Raw genomic sequence first — 17,321 nt, forward strand, 5'->3', positions numbered from 1 at the left:
TTAACTCAAAACAATATCGGGTCTCTGTCTTCAAATATTTCAGACCCTGATCCCATCACCCCAAATACCCTAATGATGGAGCGGCGACCACAAGTGACGTATGCAGATTCAGAACTACTTACCCATAGAAAGTTGAAACACAGTCAAGTTCTTGCGGATCGATTCTGGGCCAGTTTTTATTAAAGATTATCTTCCAAGTCTTCAGACTCATCAAATGTGGAAACTTGATGGTAATCATATTGCTCCTTCTACCATTGTAGACAATGTAAGTTCCTTTTGCTTGTTTGTTTGATATGTTTGATATTTTGCATGCATTGAATTTTAGTTTCTTTAGTTTCGTTTCTTTGATCCTGCATAATTATTGCTGATTTGCATATATGTATGTTTAATTGTACATTTAATTGTTTCTATTTTGTTTATGGTTTTATTAGAAACCAACAATTACCAGCACTGTCATAAACGGAGAAAAAGAGGCCGATGGCTGAATGAGTTTGAATGGACTCACCATTTATTTTATTTTATTTATTTGTTTATTTGTCAGGGACAATGCAAAAGAGACACATTGTAACAGGTTACAATAACTTGAACCGATGTGTTGCATATAGGGTTTCTAGCTGAAGCTAATTTGCAACCCCTGTCCCTGGTTAGGCTACATACATCAACATTATCAAGAGAACAGAAACAAACACCAGAAACAACAATAACAATAACATTATATACATATATCTGTATGTGTGTGTATGTGTGCGTGTATGTGCGCGCATGTATCTATCTCTCTATCCGTATGTATATGTCCATTTATAAGTGTGTCTGCACAGTGACATAATCAGTGATCACAGATTTGGTTTTGTTTCAGCCAGTGTTTCACCTTTTCATTAAACGGTTTCAGATTGGTTAGTGTTTTTATTTCTGTTGGTAGGACATTCCAAAAATGTATCCCTTTTACAGAAAAAGATGACTGACCGAAAGTGGTTTTGCGCTGTGCCACCCTGCAGTTGCCATTTGCTGATCCCCTAGTGGTGATTCTATTAGTATTTGTTTTTGTAACATATTGACAAAGTACAGCTGGTGCGAGATTATTCACACATTTAAAAATCAATTTGATAAAAGAGAACTTAATAAAACTATCATAACTGAGCAAATTATACTTTTTCAGTATTATACAATGATGCCATTTCATTTGTTTTTGGTCCATTATTTTCAGTGCTTGTTTATATAGTGAAATAATTCCGGTAGCAACAGCCAAATCAGCCTAAAATTCCTTCAAAATTTCTACTCTGATATCTAACTAACTTTCCGCCCTCGACTCTAACCAAGGATACATGTTTTTAAATTCCATAGCCTGACTTTCAGTCCACAACGCTAGCCAGGAGTTCTCATCTCTCTCATCATCTGAAACAAGGAGATAGAAACATTGTATTCTGTTAACTACTGTACAGACACACACACACACAGCAGTCTCCGAGTTATCTCTCCCCTTATCCCGCATTTATTTATCCACCACAGTAACATTAGTGAAGTTAGCTAGTTCTAGATAGATTCAATATACCAACAATCCCCTGCTGTTACAGTTAGGTTAATGATAACGTATATGCTACTTTTACTTACCAGGTAATGTTACAATAGCATCAGGCTCGTTTTGTGTACCGCGTAGGAAAGCATCTGGCTCATTTTCTGAAACGTTGACGTTCGTGTCATCTGCTGCAGCTGTGGTGTCACCCGAGGTGACGGTGGCTTCAGGGACAGGCTTACGAAAACACTCAAAGAGCGTAGTTTGAGTTTGCTTTCGTTTCATATATCCTTTAGTGATTCACATTAGAGATGATCCCTTTCATTTCAAACTTCTGCCAAAAATGACCGCCAACCAACTGTGTTGTTCCTTGGTAGGTGACTTTCAGATCCAGGTCACAGGCCACGGAAGCCCCGATGGTCCAAAGTTCAGTTTTTCACAAAACAGACGGGGTGAATTTATGAATGAAAGTTCATTACAAATTCTGAAAGTTGTTACATATTCTAGCGCTTTTTTAAGTGGGTATACGAAACTCCTTGACATTTCCTAGTGGGTATATGGCATATACCTGCGTTTCATGTAGACTACACCACTGCTTTAAAAGTAATGCGTTACAATATTGCGTTACTCCCTAAAAAGTAACTAATTGCGTTACTTAATTACTTTTTATGGAAAGTAATGCGTTACATTTGCATTACTTTTTCTCATCTGGGCTAGGCTTGCTTTGCTTTTAATAACAAAAAGTTGTATTTTTGGCAAATGTAAAGCAGTAGCGGCTCCTGGCTATAAATTTAGGTAGTGCAGATTCTGGGTCTTAGCACTAGTTTAACATTTTATAAGCTTTATATTCTAATCGCTGAACACATCAGACACACTTTTGGTAGAATTCTAACTTGTGGTGCTCTAATGATGATTGACAGACTTTAGTAAACATGACAAACGCATAGATTGTCATCTAATGGCTTGTGTTTACCGAGTGGTACAGTACAGTACGCAATTATTTCTGTTTCAATTGTCAGAAGTTGTGAATGGTACCAAAATACCGAATCGTACCATTTTTTTGGGACACTTCCATTTGGGTACCTAGCACAGTAGTCCGGTACCTAAAGGGTGGAGCTAGACTCACTGCAGAACATTGACTGGTTGACAGAGAATCGTCACTTGCACGTGCTACAAGGGAATTGCAAATAAACAGTTGAAACACAATACAAAAGCAGGTTTTTATTTAGTTATATAATTTTCGTCAGAGACAAAATGTCATTGACGAAAATTTTGACAATCTTTTCGTCATCTGTATTCATCTATAATCTGTATTCATTGATAATGTATTTAATGCTGTGCCTAATTTTTTATTAGACAGCTGACAATAGTCAGGATAATGCACTTTATTCTATCTTATTGTATTGTACACGATCATTGTTACCATTGTCATTTTTATGAGTCATAAGGGTAGCAGATATTTTATTTTAATATATATTCATTAAGTGAATTAAGGATTAAGTGACTCTCAACATTTATGAATTTGAATCCTGTTTAAGCATTGCCTGTCCAGTCAAAGGATAATTTATCTTTGTATGCATTTGTCTTGTCTTTTTTTTCCTTTTCCTCATTGTTGTCGTTGTTCTGTTTGTTCTGTGAAAAAGCAAAAGTACTATTAATGTGTACAAAAAAAATTTATTCATCAACGAAATTAAAGGTGCTGTATGTAGGATCCAGCGGCCTCTAGCGGTGATGTTTCAGATTGCAACAACAGCGCTCGTGCTCGTGAAAAGCAATAAAGTTACAACTGTAGTCTTTCACATCAGATAACGTTAGCAAATGGTCGGCGTTAGCTGGCGAACTAATGATGTCTAACTTGAGCCAACTAAAGCACAAAATCACAATATATTTTACATGCTTTGAAGTATTGTTAGCTTAAGTTACCTGTCCAAAAGGATGAAAGCCAACTCAGGGTCTGTTTTTATACCTAAAACAAAGCGGAGGTCTCTCCATAATTCAAACGCTCTGCCAGTGGTGATCCGTGTTTTAGTCCTGAGTCGATCCGATTGACGTTTGGCCTGACGAGCTTCAGCAGATAAAAAATGTTTTTGTTTTTTATTTTTTTTGGAGTTTGTGTTGGAGTCTGTGTTGTGCTGGAGGCAGGTCGTTTTTTGGTGTTATCAGACTCCATGTCGTTAGCTGCCGTCGCAATAGACTGTATATATAAAACGGAGAGGCTCGGGAGCGCGCATGCACGTCACATCCGGTGGATTTCGCACAAAATCCGACCCGGAGACTTCACATAAAAATAGGAATACTGGCCTTCAGAGGTAATAGCAAAACGCGAAAAGTGGATCATTGTAATGTGTGATTACAACCCCTTCACAGACGGGCAATAAAAAAAGGATTCATTTTATAAAAAAAGTTACATACAGCACCTTTAACTCCTCAACACTGAACAAAATCTCCGGATTCTGACTAACACTTCTGATTGGCCATTGCGTTCAAGAAATCAACAGATGTGTCTGCGATTGGCTACATTGCTCAACACTGCAAAAGCACATTGTAAACAGAAACATTTGACGATCTCCAGAGCTAAAACACAAATACGCACTAGAGAGTTTTGCTAATATCCTAATATTAGGCTATTATGCTCTTGCACCCCCGTGGAACCAGGCCTGACCGAACCACGAGACTTTGGCACATGACAACTAGACTTTATAAACTAAAATCTTTGTGACTCACCTAATGCAAAAGTTTTTTCTTAGCATTTACTAAGCACTGGCAAACATGGACCTTTTGAACTGCCTTGCCTTTAAAGTGTTAAACTTAAACTTCTTTTGGATCGACCTTTAAACGGATGCCCGGTGTGATCCTCCTTGTGACAGCTTGGGATCACACATATTTTTTGGGGTGAAATATGAAATATCTAAATTAAAACAGCATCTATTTAACAACATTCCTGTTTCTGTAAAATTACAAAACGTAACAGTCTGCCTTTATGAAAAATGCTCAATACTTTCAATAAGTCAAACTTTCCTTTAAAATCTCAGTGGTTTTGTTGTTTTCTCTTGATTATATATATATATATATTTTTTTTTTTACAAAATGATAATATTAGGATTTTAGTTTGAATTAATAAAAAATCGTATTATTTAAGACAGTCTTTGACACTAAACATACAAAACTACAGCCAGAGAACATGCATTAGTCTCTGAAGCAAATCTCAGAACAAGATGTGGCAAAGTCAAGATTATGTGCAATGCGTGAACGTGCCACATCATGTGTGTGTAAAGAGATGCGCGCCTCAGTGAAATCCGTTCTTTCGGCTCCAGTGTGTTTCAGACTGAAGAGCAACACATGCACACGCGCTTTCTGTATCTTCCACCTCTGTGTTTGTCACCCACCCGCACGAGCCCGTCTCCCCCTCCTCCTTGAGCATGCGAGTATGGATGGATGGCGCACAGGCCCCTCTGAAAGGACAATAATAAAGCACAAAGACGCTGGTGAGTTCTTCTCCTTCTTCCTCTGCGAAATGCCGCATTAGGATACGCGCGTTATAGCGCGGCACGAGATGTGATGATGGGATACATGTGCAGCTGCGTGTTCACGTGAAGAGCTTTTGTGTCCTCATCGCCGTCTTGAACAGCATCCCTTTAAACCTCAAGTGTTTCCTTCTGAGACGCAACGCTAATAAATGCTCTGATTTTGGGGCATGATAAACGGATAATGTTGGGAGTCATTGCTAAAACAGGCTATAATGCTGTATTTTTTAACATTACAGTCAGTGTGTGCTGCGGTAATGAAATGCGGGTGCAGGTAAAGAAAAACAAGAAAGTGTCTTTGCAGGAGATCTAGGTGCTTGGACCTCCGCTGAAAGTCAAGAGAGAGAGAGAGAGAGAGAGACAGAAATAGGGAAATTTTCACTTAGTGGAGATGGTTTTCGGCCAAAGCAAATGAACGGATATACTGAACCTCTAAGGCATGAGGTTCATGATGTCCATGTGACAGCCTATTAAATCTTCTGACATTTTATTTTAGACATTACATAACTAACATTATATGGTAGGCTATGCATAATAGCATATATTTTTTTTAATGTTAAGTTACATTATTGCTGCCTAGCCTGTAGATGTCTTATATCATTGAATGGTTATAAAGAAACTGTAAACAGTGTATATGTGTGTGTAGTTTGATCATTCCTACAGTCCATACTTCCAATCTGTCATTTCTACAAAGCCTAATTCCTTTGAAACACACAATTAATTATTATTTATCTTTTTATTTTCATCAATCAAGAGGTATTGAAAATTTATAGAAAAGTCATATTTGGCGTTTTAATATAATGATTTAAATGAACAGTGAAATGTGGCGTTGTTAATAAAATAACACTGAATAACTTAAATAACACTGAATTATGGACTTTTAGGAGATATTTTAGGAAAGTGAACCAAGTAAAATGTAGCATCCAAGCCTGTTTTTTTCTTGTTTGGTATTTGCGTTATTATAAGTTTACTCTTTTTAACCAGCCAATTGTTGAATTTAACATTATTAACAATTTAACATTATTAATGACATAAAAAGCACCAAATTGTACAAACAACTCTGGTCCGATCTTTACTATTCAGTTATATTCAATAAATAAACAAAACCTTATTGAGATGTCCACATTTTGTAGGCTGTTTGACCAAAAATGTACAGAACAGTGAAATTGTAAAATATCATTGTAAATAGAATGTTTTGCCAGTTTTCAGTCAAGCCATTTCATTTCAGCATCCAGACCTGCAAGAACTATATAATCGCATTCTGTTCACCTCATGTTTACTTTCTCAGATCCTGATGACTCGATGTCCCAGCTGAGAAGCATGTGTCCAAATGTCTGGTTTTCTCACAGCCAGTCCCTGAATTCCAGTCAATGAAGTCTCACACAAACTCTCTCTCCCTGCTCTGAATGGAGCCACTCTAATCAGAGGTTAGGTTGCTTCACAAACCTAGATTATTACATAATTGCATGGTTTTATCTCATTTAATACATTGTGAAAGAGATTTACTAGAGATTTGGCACCAAGCAAAGAAAATCTAAAATAGCGTATATACATTTTTAAAGTGAATTTGTTATATGAGTTAATTTATACAGTTCATTAAGTTCTATGTGAACACAATACTGAGATTGAATATCAAGGGATGCATGCATATTTTATCCATACAAAATTGAATTTGTTCAAAATTTTCTTATAGTTTTGTAATTCCAGTCTACCTTTCTTCTTAATTAGTTGAAATGGAGGATGAAGATGGTACTTGTTTATTTGATGTTTTGTGGTAAGTGTTACATCTAGTAAATTTAATTTTCTCAGTTTGTACGTATTTTATTTAAAGCAAAAAAAAACATTCACATCGGAAGAGTTGCAAGATATTTTGCTCATGTTAACTACTAAATGTTTTGCTTTGAAACAGTGACCCTCAAGCCCTGAATGACTTTCTTCATGGGACAAACGAGGTATGAAGGGATTGTAATATTACTGTGTGGCTGTAATCTTTAAAGTTAGTAACACAAGTGACTACCTGTTACAGTACTTTCTCCAAAACTTGTTTCAGTTATGGTTGCAAACCTTTCCACACTTATAAGGTCATATGTAGGGGGATCTCACGTGAAGAACTGAGATGGACCGTAACAAGATAAACTCTTGTGTTTGTATATATATTTTGTGTGCAGATACAAGGTCTAAAAAATACTCCAGGCAATTAACTGTCCCTCCTCCCTTCTGTTCAAACAGCTGCCAAGTGGAGACTTACTCCTTAATTCATCCTCTGGAGAGCCATCACTCTTCACAGACACTCCAGTGAGTCTAGACCTTTCTCCCTATGGAAGAGGCAATATGTGTGACCCGTGCTGGCAAAATGAATCACAATGAGCACATTTTCTAAAATTACTTATTTTTATTTTCTCTATTCTATACATTCCATATCCTATTAAAAACCTTCAAAATGATGTACGATTTGTTGGAATCAGACCAAAAAGGCCTGAGCTACACCTGTTTGAAGACTCCTTGACGGAGTCAGCAAATTCAATTTTGTGAAAAATCGAGTTCAAGTTTTCTGAAGGCTCCAAAACAAAATCACCTAGTAACCATACCCTAAAATCCCTGGTAATACCACCAAATTTGGCACACACCAAGTCAAAACTAAATATCTATAGGAAAATAATATATATATATATTCAACCTTTTTTTCCCAGGATACCACAAATGTTTGATTAACATTTATTAATTTGAACATTTTATTTAACAGACAGTCTATATATTCAGACCTACTGTACCACACAGATGTGATGTTACACATCAGATGATTTTCTCCAAAAGTTAACCAAACGTTCACATAAGAGATAATGTTTGCGTGAATACTCGCCAAGACAGATATTTTGAAATACTGTAATTTTGTTACTGTATGTGCATAACGGGATCGCGCGCTGTCTGAAGCGTCTTTGTACACACTCTTCAGCTCTGTCAGTCAGCGCGAGTGAGATCGTTTTGTTTACATCAGCATGAGTTAGAAAAAAAAAAAATCACATTTCAATGGTTCAGACTCATGCCATGGAGAATTTGCTATGAATATTCACAAAGTTGGAATACTGCTTTACAACCATAGCAAACTTGTGCTGAGGGGTGAGTGAGAGTGTGAGAAGCGAGCAGAGAAAAACAGCATTTTTTTATAGACAAAGGAAAACAAATAAAGATTCTGTTAGATGTGTAGTCGCTATATTTGGAGCACTGGGATAGCTAGACGAGGGCTTAATGACCTAATTTTGTGAAAACCTCAAAATCGACCAAAATGTAAATTTTTTACTTGTTTTGCCCGTAGCTTGAACTCAGCCCGTGCGCATTCCGACTCGTTTTGCCAGCATGGGTCACATATAGATTTGTTTCAGCTGGGATCTCCCAGAACTCAGTATTGCATATCTGTCCTACTTTTTTATCATCAAAAGAATTGATATTTGAATTTAAGCTTTAAAATAGTGTTTGTGTTCCTAGCAAACGTTTTACACACTTGTTGTGAACTTTTGTTCTGCAGAGTCCTGCATCTCTGTTAGCAGATGATGCAAGTTCTCAGGACACTCCTGTCTCTGGCTGTGTAGATCTGTCCTTTCTGGAGGAGGCGCTGCTTGCATCACCGGTATCATCCCTAGGAAGTGGAGGTCCAGAAGAGGCACAAGAAGATCCCAATGTCCACTTAGTGGAACAGCGGAAAGTGTCAGAAGAGATCTGTGACATTCTCCAGCAGAGTCTCCAAGAGGCAGACATCACTGAGGACACTCTTGCATTAGAGGCAGGACTTGCCCAGACAGCAGAGACTCTCCAGCTTGGTTTGTCTGATGCATCCCTTCCTTTGCCTGCAACACCATATTTCTCCAAACCATTGACCATGCCTGGCTTGTTCTCGTCACCAAAGGACACACAAACAGCAGTGGAGCCTCCTCAGCCATCTTTGTTAGCTGTTGGTCCAGGCTGCCCCTCACTCAAGCCTCCAGGAACCCAATTAATGAGTCTACTTCCTGGGAATGTCTTCCCCACACCTCCACTCGAGGCATCCTTTTCTATTAATTCAGCACAAAGGACCAGCATGATCACCCAAAAGACCCTGCCAAGCCTCACAAGCTGCCAGATGTTGGCCTCTACCGTTAAAACAATTACTCCATCAGTGGTCATGTTACAAAAAACTCCTCTACCCATTCAGCCCAAGTTACCTGTCAACATCCAGCCCAGGCTCGTGCAGATCAGTCCCAGGCCATCAGGACAGAAACCATTGCCAGGATTTGCCTTTATCTCAGCAAATACAACACAGACTGTCTTGCTATCCCCTTCTGTTGGCCCAAAGCAGTCCTTGCAAGCACAGTCCGCACCAAGTGTTAGCAAACCTGTTAGCTTTAATTTGGTTGGTCAGGGAGGCCCCATTGTCATTCAGCCCCAAGATCCTTTTCAGGGTCAGAGACAATTCTTTCTGCCCAGCCAAACACCTGCAACTATGACCCAGTCTACCAGCATTTCAAGGTGTCTTCTTAGTACACCAAGCAATCAGATGTCTAACAAACCCAACGTTGACAGTTCTCAAATTGTGACTATACAGCCAAGGCAAATTAACTTCAGCCCTATTTTCACCTCTCCAACTGGACAACTCACGCTCAAACATGGGGCACTTCTATCAGGGTCTGTACCGATTCGGCCAACACCTCCTACAGTCTTCCAGATGCCAACACAGCTAGCAGGGACCTATGCACCTCAAGTGCAGGGGCAGCATGATGCTGTTGTTCAAAACACTGTCAGAAACCAGATCAGATTGATTAATAATGCTAATATGCTCCTTCCTGACATGACCACCACACCAATAGGGAATGGTGAGTCAGTGATCCAAAGAGATCTGGTAGGGGGACCTGAGGGGGAGGTGAGTCTTACCCAGAATTCAGTGCTTCTCTCACCTGAGAAAACAACAGAAGATGAGGAGAAAGTCAACGAATTGCTTCAAGTGAGTTCATTTGTGACATTTTCTGTTGTAATGTTAAGAATGGTTTTTATGTTGTCGAACAGTAAATATTATAACAATTTAATAACCATTTAAATGTTATAATTACATTTTGAAAACATGGTTGCATATTACAATATATTTGGGGATCAATATGTTTGTTCACTGCTTTTTTTTAAAACTTGCTTTGGCAGGAGAGCAGATTGCCTCCTCAAGCTTCAGTGGAAGCACCTATTGTGGAGATTCACTTTCATCCCTCTCCAGTATCAACTCTACTACAGTCACAACCAGATGTTAGTTGTACCCCTGAGCCAGTTTTGTCATTATCCCCACAACTGATCACCCAAACAGATGAGCAACAATTTACTGAAGGAGAGCATAATCCATTGTATCACAATCAGGGATCAATACATCTTTCTCAACAGGTAAATTTAATTGAATCATAGGTTCTCAAGCGTTTTTGTGTAATTGCAAAGACAGAAATGAAAATGCAGCATATTAGGAAAGTATTTCATACCTCTTCAGTAAATACACAATATATTTCTTTCCCTGCAGGATCCACTTAAACCGTCAGCCAGCCAAGAGACCTTAGCTACAACTCTGCTTGTGCAAATGGACAACAACATCTCTACTGCCACAGGTGAAACTGAGGATTCACTCACACCTTTGACAGCATCTGAGACCTTTTCTGCATCATGTGAGAGTAAAGAGATTCCTTTGCCAGTGTACCATGCCTCAGAGCACAGTGACATTCTACTGCAATCTCCTACTGTAAAGACCACAAGCACAGACTCCATGATAGGCTCAACACCCCCAGCCTCAGATGAGCTGGACTCCTTCATGTCGATTGCTCTTTGTGCTGAACCCAAGTGCCAGGAGGGGCCTGTAAAGAGTAAGAACCCTTACTTTTTGCCTTAGAAAAGTTGTATCAAAGGCAGTTTAACTAATTCATGATTTACCTGAGCTCAGAGGAACCAGAGAGTCTTTGTTTGCAAGCAGTGACCACAGAATCAACACTCATGTGAATGTGCACAAAATATTTAATTAAATCACGAACACATAACTAGTCTAAACAAACACATAGACATTCAAGCATACACTGGTAAAATGGAAAGTGAAAGTGAATGAATGAAACAGAAACAGGGGAATAGAGCTATGGAAACGTAAAAGTCAGTTAACCACCCAAACAAAACCATCAGTTTCTTAAATTTAAAGCATCTTGGTAACAAGGGGTCTACAACTTATACTAAACCTCTAGCCGTTGAATGAGTGTCTGAATGCAGTTTGGATGAAAGTCTTTATGGTTCAATTGTTTGATGGTGCTGAAGTTGCAATCAGGTTCTTCTGGATTGAGTAAAGAATGATGAACTTCAGCTATGTTAGTCTGACTCTGTCGTTACCGGGAGCGTCCTCTCTGGAAAGGTGGAAAATTACAGCATGGCTTGCCCCTCACTTTGCTCCGGGGCAAAGTGAGGTCCTGCTACAGTACATGAATATTGAATATTACAGTTAATATTATCACTGTAGCTGTGGAAGAAGAACTAAACAGCCGTTGTTAGAAACATACTCTTTATAACAAACACATTTTTGTTATAATCACCCTATCATTCTTTTTGGCTTTAAATTGATACCTCTTCCTTATTAGAGATCAACAGTGGAATAATCTCTTTGGACCAGCATGACTTGCGGGAGATGGTATACCTGCATTCCCAGGACAAAGAGACCTACTCAACACTTCAGAAGAAGGTCAAGGTGCAAAAATAATAAATAAAATGTGAAGTCTTCAAGAGATCATTCTAGATTTCAGGGAGATGTTATTTCAAAGTAATTCGGAAAGTATTCTTTTATTAATATGCATTTTGTGTCACAGACACCAACTGCATGCAGTCTGAAGGAGGAGAAACTGACACTAGCAAAGAGGCAACACATGTAAGTAAAAATACACTTGCTTGGTTGCATTCTAATTCTATGTAGACCTCAGTATGGATTCAAAAAGATGTAAGGTTACTTGCATAGCCCGAGTTATCTGAAAACAGAGTGAGGTATCTCACTATGGAAAATGCCTCTGGTGTGCATTTTCAAGTAACCTAAAGTTGTCTATTAAGCATTCATTTGTTATCTCACAATGTAAAGATACAGGCAATTCCTGCATTGATTGCTTACTGAAGCTGTAGTGTCATTGTGTCTGACCAGACAATCATTTTCAAGGCAACAAACTTACCTTAGGTCAGGGATGCCCAATTCTCTTCCCGGAGAGCTACCTTTCTGCAGAGTTCAATTCCAACCCTGCTCCAACACACCTTTGTGTAATTATCAATTGTTCCTGAAGATCCTACTTAACTGGAAATCTTTAGGAGCAGCAGTGAACCCTTCTGCCTTAGGTACAAAAGCAGGTTTGGGTTGCAATGTAAACCTTTTGCACCCAGTCACAGTGGGTGAACCGCAGTTGGGTTTGCCCACTTGTGTTTCAGAGGTCAAAACAAGTCTTTCAAAGAAAGGTCTGTCTGACCAAAACAAAACAAGTGCATCTCAACACAAAGGCACTTTGATTTCTGCCAGTTAGGTGAGCAGTGGACAATACATGTTTGTATATGAGAGTTGGACAGGGGTGTCCAATCCTGGTCCTGGAGGCCCAACACCCTGCAGAGTTTAGCTTCAACTTGTCCCAAAATACCTGCCTGGAATTTTTTAGTAACCCTGAAGGACTTTACTTTGGTTCAGGTGTTTAATTGGGTTTAGACATAAACTCTACAGGACAGTGGCCCTCCAGGAGCAGGATTGGACACCCCAGCCGTACCTTCCCCAAATCTGTCTTGCCTTGTGAGAGTCTCCAATACCTATACAAATTGTTTCCCCTAGAGCAGGGGTACCAAATTCAGTTTCTGGAGGGTCACAGTCCTGCAGATTTTAGGTTCAACCCAAACTAAACACATCTGAGCGAACTAATCAAGTCCCTCAGGATTACTTTTTTAACCACTTGTTAAAAAACAACAACTTGATTGTACAGAATTAGCCAATTACAGACCGATCTCGAATCTAACTTTTCTGTCAAAGATACTAGAAAAGGCGGTATCCTCACAACTATGTTGCTTTTTAGAAAGAAATGAGATCTGCAAGGATTTTCAGTCCGGATTTAGACCGTACCATATTACTGAGACCGCTCTCATCAGTCTCACAAATGATTTGCTCTTATCATCCGATCGTGGTTGTATCTCTCTATTAGTGTTACTCGATCTTAGTGCCGCATTTGATACTATTGATCACAACATTCTTTTAAATAGACTCAAATTATGTTGGCATTAGTGGAATTGCATTAGCATGGTTTAAATCATCCTCATCTGACCGTTATCAGTTTGTAGCAGTAAATGAAGAGATGTCTTATCGATCAAAAGTTCAGTATGGCGTACTGAGTGTGCTCATTGTACCACGGAATTCGACTATTTCCTTTAATCTTCTACGCAAAGGAGCAACTGTGTCTAAAGTGCTGGAAAAGAGAAAGTTTCTGTCGCAATATCGAGTTCTTCTAAGCTATCTGGGATGCGGAGATGATGAAAATGATCAGGAAGATTATTAATGGCAGAAATGATATGTCTAACATATTTGTAACAGAGTCGGCTTTGCAGCCTTGGCTAAATTAAGTTTACATGAGACTAGATAATGATCTGAGATGTCATCGCTCTGCTGCAGAATTTCAACGGCATCAACATTGATTCCATGTGATAATATTAGATCTAGAGTATGATTATGACAATGAGTAGGTCCTGACACGTGTTGTCTAACTCCAAATGCCAATCCCACTGCATCTTTTTCGTTATCTACATGTATCACCAACAATTAGGACTTTATCTGCAGCCAATACTAACTCTGATAGAAAGTCAGCAAATTCTTTGATAAAGTCTGTATGGTGCCCTGGTGGCCTGTATACAGTAGCCAGCACAAATCTCAAACGTGATTTATCATTGACATTAAGCACCAACACTTCAAAATAATTATATTTGACGGAGCAATTCCAAGAGGGTCCTCACACCATCGGTGCTCTGGTCCTAACTAGACTTCTTAGTAATTCTGAAGATATTGCTATAAATTACAGCAACACCTCCCCCTTTGTCTTTCAGACGAGGTTCATTATAACAGTAATCTTGTGGGGTGGACTCATTTAAAGAAATGTAATCGTTTGGTTTTGGCCAGGTTTCTGTCAAACACAGCACATCTAGGTTATAGTCTGTAATCATATCATTAACAATAAGTGCTTTTGAAGTAAGGGATTGAACATTCAGCAACCTGAGCTTTATCATTTGTTCATCTGTATTATATCTGTTTTTTTTTTGTTTGTTTTTTTTTTTTTTTGTTGAACATAAATTAAATTATTACCCTTAAATGGGTTTGGGATTTTTTTGTATTTCCTAATTCGGGGAACAGACACAGTCTGATGATATCTAGGTGAAAGAGGCTCTATGTGATGGGATTTATCCCATACTGCATGGATTAGCCCTTGATGGCCAGAACAACCTGATTTTGACTACACATGCAGACAGTGAGGGTAGAAGCTACTTTCTAGTTTCCCCAACTCTGTTCTGGACGCACTCCAACAGTTCACATATTGTATGACTTTTTTGACCCATTAATTTTAGGCATTGACTTCTCTACTAATGAGCTGATGAGTTGAATCAGATGCATTTGATTAGGAAGAGTTAGGAAATGTGTACGGTTAGTGTGCTTGGTGGGAACAGGGTTAAGAATCGCCGGATTAGAGGGAAGTGTCTTACCATCGTAAAAAAGCTCTTGTCACCAGGGTCCCACAGAAAAGCTGACCATTGAATAATGAGCTTATCTACATACTCCAATAAGATTGTCTCATCAGTTTGAATTCTAGCTGGCCTCAATGTCTTTTTTGGGAAGGATAGCATCACCATCATCCTTATTGAGCATGCTTCAGAGGAGGAGTGCAAGCATCTCAACCTTCTCTTGGTCAGCTTCCACTTCACTAATGTGAACAAGCAGATGTTGTTTAAATAGCATTGACAAGCCAGAGCATTCTACCTCAGTAATATTATGACAACCAGTTAGTTCCCATGGCTAAGAGTTTAGGTAAATTTGAATAAAAGGTAAGAATTCACTAACAGTGGAGTAAGTGTAAGATATGCCATTCTTTTGCCTTGTCCAAGACACAATAGTGAGATACCCAACAAATGTTTGAAAGACAAAAAGAAGAATGATGGAAGTCATCTACAAAGTAACAATAGTAACAATACATGTTAACATAAAAATACTTTGTGTACTTTGTTATTTTCAGGGTCAAACAGCAGCTATTTTTGGACCACAGTGCTGTTCTCAGTCCAAACACTTTGGCTCCATTTGTTTCAGTGGAGGATGCTGTCAGACATTTGCTGCCCTACCATACTTGTGCAAGAGCTCTTCCCAGCCAGACTGACTTTATCTCAGGTTCGACTCCTATTATATAAAGAAGTTTGAATTTGATTTTACGAAATTTGTTGTCCTGTAATGGGCCCCACTGTTAAAAACGTAACGAAAATGTCTGTCATTCTTTGTGCAGTGGACAAGCAGTTTGAGTGTTTTTCAGTTGTTCTGTTGAAACGAACTAAAGACATGCTAAACAAGTACAGGCAACTACTCCTGGCCGAATCCCAGGTAACAGATGGCTTTCTGAAACGCTGAATATCATTTTGGTTTTTGGGAATATAAGAGGTGGCAGGTCTGAGTTGTTATTGCTTTCTTCAGCAGGACAGCCCATCAGCAGAGATGGTGATGCTGGAGCGTTTGTTTCTGCAGTCAGAGAGACTCTCACTGGGGGAGGATAAACGACGAGCCAGAAGAGATCCAGGTATAATGGCACAATATTATTTCGTGTGCCTCTTTTTCTCACTAATTTCTTTTCATTGATATGCTCATGCAATTCTATAAAGCAGGATCCCTCAAATCTGGCCCTCAAACTCACCTACTTGTAATTTTCTAGTAAATCTGAAAACCTCGATTAGCTTGCTCAGGTGTCTTTGATTAGAGTTGGTGCTAAACTCTGCAGGGCAGTGGCCCTCTAGAATCAGATTTGAGGAACTCTGCTGTAACGTGGACAGAGGTATTACAATTACAGCCACAGATTACCTGCACTCTGACCAGAAACAGAGAAATGTGAACAGGTTTCATTATTTTGGTGGTTCAGCAGAGTCCGTCCTGATGTCAAGGCCTAAGAACTCGTCGCAGCACAGTCAAGTGTCATCTGTCCAGACTGGCCTTTCCGGTTGTCCTCCATCTCCACCATCGTGGACCTTGCAATCTGACAGACCTCCTGGCCTCAAGACATATCGCTCCAGCAGCAGAGGAGCACTACGCCTCACTATCAAACATGAGTCAGGATCCCGCAAAGTCATCCAGAACTCGGCATGCGACGCCTCGAATGCCATCTCTGGGTATAAACGAAACTACAGCGGGCAGTTAACTAGGGGAGGCGCCATGCAGGGGAAAGATGAATCCCTCAAGCCTCCTTTGTCAAATGTCGAAGAGAACAAAAATGATCCAAACAAGCTGAAATTACACCCTGACATGGAAACAGTTAGGACAGGTAGCGATTCACAGAACCATTCTGAATCTGTGGCCATAGCAGATTATGTAGCTTCAAGGGTGCAAGGCTTACTTCCAGAGCAGTGCACACCAGTGCTTAAGAGGAACAGGCTGGTTGCTTCGGCAGCAGAGTCTCCAGGTTTCCCTACACTAGTAGAGGAAGGGGAACTGAGTGAACACCTGCAAAGTGCTATAGACAGCATCCTGGAGCTGCAAAGGTTGCAGGGTTCTGCAATAGGGGTTAAACCCAAGATTCAACAGCCTCATGCACTGGATCAGGCAATTAGCAGCATGCTAGAAGGACAGCTATAAGAGGGAGAGGAAAGAAGTGCAAGATGAACAGAAAAGCTTCAGGATTCACTAATCTTTTGCTAGAAACATAGCGGTAGCACATTATTTTACAGTCCTGCTCCCCATTTATGTACTTATAGTAATTACTATTACTGGGTAATAGCTAGGTAATAACCCTGAACCTAACCCATGTAGTTACCTTATATTACCCAGTACTTTCTTAGGTAAATACACTGTAAATACATGTAAGTGCACATGCTGTAAAACAAAGTGCAACCAATATAGCTTATACATCTTGCAATCCACATCCAGCAGAGACTAATTTTATTTGTTTTTCCTGAGCAAGAAATCCTATTTATTATTATTTATTGTGCAAATAGAGTGAATCGAGTCTGGGAAGTTTTTTGGAACCTTTTTTGTGGAGATACATTACAGTAATTTATAGCCTTCT

At 39.3% G+C, this 17,321-nt stretch overlaps 1 protein-coding gene across 1 annotated transcript; it reads left to right on the forward strand.

Annotated features, from left to right (window-relative positions):
- Positions 1-6,402: 6,402 nt before the first annotated feature.
- Positions 6,403-16,983, forward strand: LOC311281061 (uncharacterized protein). The gene is made up of 13 exons (XM_084393701.1): positions 6,403-6,461; positions 6,763-6,808; positions 6,944-6,986; positions 7,264-7,329; positions 8,558-10,006; positions 10,198-10,428; positions 10,559-10,895; positions 11,649-11,755; positions 11,874-11,932; positions 15,297-15,445; positions 15,558-15,652; positions 15,743-15,845; positions 16,182-16,983. Exons 2-13 carry the CDS (start codon positions 6,768-6,770, stop codon positions 16,889-16,891), a joined length of 3,390 nt encoding a protein of 1,129 aa, XP_084249827.1. The 5' UTR covers positions 6,403-6,461; positions 6,763-6,767; the 3' UTR covers positions 16,892-16,983.
- Positions 16,984-17,321: the final 338 nt, after the last annotated feature.

The sequence above is a fragment of the Rutilus rutilus genome (assembly GCF_951802725.1).
Source record: "Rutilus rutilus genome assembly, chromosome: 21".
In the NCBI taxonomy this organism is placed as follows: Eukaryota; Metazoa; Chordata; class Actinopteri; order Cypriniformes; family Leuciscidae; genus Rutilus; species Rutilus rutilus.